Raw genomic sequence first — 2383 nt, forward strand, 5'->3', positions numbered from 1 at the left:
GGGATGGTGGAAGGTGTCCCTGCCATGGCAGGGGTGGCACTGGATGGGCTTTAAGGTCCTTTCCAGCCCAAATTACTCTGGGATTCCATAAATCTATGACAGGGCAGCCAGGGGGCAGGAAGGGGCAGGAAGGGGCAGGAAGGGGCAGGAAGGGGCACACTCAGCACCACCCACCTCTTCCATCCTCCTGCTGTAGGTGTCTTTGGCAGTGGCAACTGCTGCTAAATTGTTGGCTTCTGCTGTGGCCTGTAAGGGCAAAAGGAACACAAAATTTAGGCGCAGAAGGACAGGGTTAAGCCGTGCAAGTGACACAGCCAGGACGTGTGTGTGGCACCCAGAATCAGCCAAGGGGCTCTCCCAGCCTCCAACCAATCCCAAATAAGCTCATCCCATATTTACACATCCAAAAGCCTGCATGAAGAGAGGATTCCTCCCCTCCAAGCCAGAGCTATGAAAATTTTGGCTTCAGCTGTGGGAACCAGCAAGGAAAGAGATAAAAGTCTCAGCCACAAATAAACAGCTCCAGCTGCAACCCCCAGCTGGCTCTGGCAGCCACTTCCATGTGTCACCTCCCTGTGTGGCCCCCAGGATGTCACTGACCTGCAGGGAATCATTCAGCTGAGCTGGCTGGGGCTGTGAGCAGCCAGCAATTCCCTACAGTCCATCCCAGCTGTGATTCCTCAGCCAGGTCAGCTCCTGATGCCAAACTCTTCCCAAAGTGCTGCTCCTTGGGTGGTTACACTGAGGCATTTGGAATAAAGTCCCAGCAGTCCCACTGTGCAGGACACCTCTGCCAATTGCTGGGAATTAATGGCAATTCCAGAGCAGGAATTGCCACAGCTCCCACTCACACCTACCTGCAGCATGGACTTGGGGTGTGGCAGCTCCTCCCCTTGGTAAATCTTGATGTAGGCCTGGAAAAGAGCAGGGAAAAGGGAATCATGTGGAATGCAGCACACAGGAGCAACAGCAGCCACCCCCACCCAGCTCCAGACAGGATTTAGAAGCAGGGAAGAAGAGGATGCTCCAGCACAAGATGGCTTTGGTCAGAAAATGCCACTTGCTTGGGTGGCCTGGATCAGTCACTGGAGGCTCTCCCTCCTCCACTGACTCCCAGTGTCCCTCCCAAAGGATCTGCACCTACCTCTGTCCTTTCCCTGCAGGAGAAGGAGCCAAGGTAGCCCTGGGAGTAGGTGGTGAGAATTACTCACCAATGTCTCTCATGGAAATGTCCCAGTAGCCATGACAACAAAAATAAGCTTTTTCCAAAGGCAATAGGAATACAGCACTCAGTTTATCCCCCCTCTAGCCCTCAATTCTCCAGGAAAGGGAAACAGCTCCTCCCACTCTCTGGGCTCCCTGTGTGGTCAAATAAATGACCATGAGGAGTTTGCCCTCTGCTGCAGTGAGTCAGGACTGTCACTGCTGCCCTGCCTGCTGCTGCTTTCCCCTTTAGCAAAATTCCCCAGAGGAATAAATCCACTGTCTCTGAAAGAAATACCTTAAAATACTCCACAAGGCCTCGACAGGTGATGTGGTTTCCATTGATCTCCTTAACGTCCAGGTTCTCAGGACTAAGGAGCCAAGGAATCAAAATCTTCAAGTTCTTGATGAACTCATCGTCTATTTCTGGGAAAAACAAAAAAAAAAAAAGAAAAAAAAAGAGGCATCACAGAGTCCCAGAATAGTTTGGGTTGGAAGGGACATTAAAGACCATCATGTTCCAGTCCCTTGCCATGGAAGGAACAGGCTCCACAGGGAATGGGCACAACCCCAAGGCTGCCCAGAGCTCCAGGGGGATTTGGACAAAGCCCTCAGGGATGCACAGGGTGGGATTTCTGGTGGTTCCATTAAATTCAACTGTATAGGAGAAAAAAACAATGCAACAGCCAGGAATCTGGAAAGCAGGGAAAATCCCCCACATTTCTTCTACCACAGCACAAAAGCTGAGTAGAGCTCTGAGGCAACAAGAAATCTGTGAAAATTGTGTCAAGCAGCTGCTGACAGCTCCTGTCTGCACACATCACTTGTTCCACACTCCTCAGCACCTGAGATGAAGGGGGAGTTCCAGGGCCCAGCTCAGTTTCCACCAGCACACCTCCCTCCTGCTGCCTCGCTGTCCCTCCTGCTCTGCACACAGTTTGCCAGCAGAGCAAGTCTGAGCCAGACAAAACCAGGGGAAAACTCACATCTCTGCCTGCTAATTTAAGTAGCTAATGGTCCACTTTATTGCTAAGATTGCAGCAGCCTGGAACCAGCCACGCTGGTGAGGAGTTCACAACAAACACCTAAAAATATCCCCAGCACGTGGCTCCTTTTGGGGGTGGAGAATCTCACCACAGCTCTTTTCTCCTTCTCTCTTTTTTTTTTTTAACCTGCTGAA

At 51.3% G+C, this 2383-nt stretch overlaps 1 protein-coding gene across 1 annotated transcript in view; it reads right to left on the reverse strand.

Moving 5' to 3' along the window:
- ATL1 (atlastin GTPase 1) overlaps positions 1-2383 on the reverse strand; it is a 22961-nt gene that overhangs the window by 7838 nt on the left and 12740 nt on the right. The window contains exons 9-11 of the mRNA XM_031066214.1: positions 1502-1629; positions 858-914; positions 175-246 (exon numbers count right to left, since the gene is read on the reverse strand). Of these exons, the coding sequence (XP_030922074.1) occupies positions 175-246; positions 858-914; positions 1502-1629 (257 nt within the window). The remainder of the gene's footprint in view (positions 1-174; positions 247-857; positions 915-1501; positions 1630-2383) is intronic.

This window comes from Geospiza fortis, unplaced genomic scaffold (assembly GCF_000277835.1).
Source record: "Geospiza fortis unplaced genomic scaffold, GeoFor_1.0 scaffold23, whole genome shotgun sequence".
NCBI classification, from domain to species: Eukaryota; Metazoa; Chordata; class Aves; order Passeriformes; family Thraupidae; genus Geospiza; species Geospiza fortis.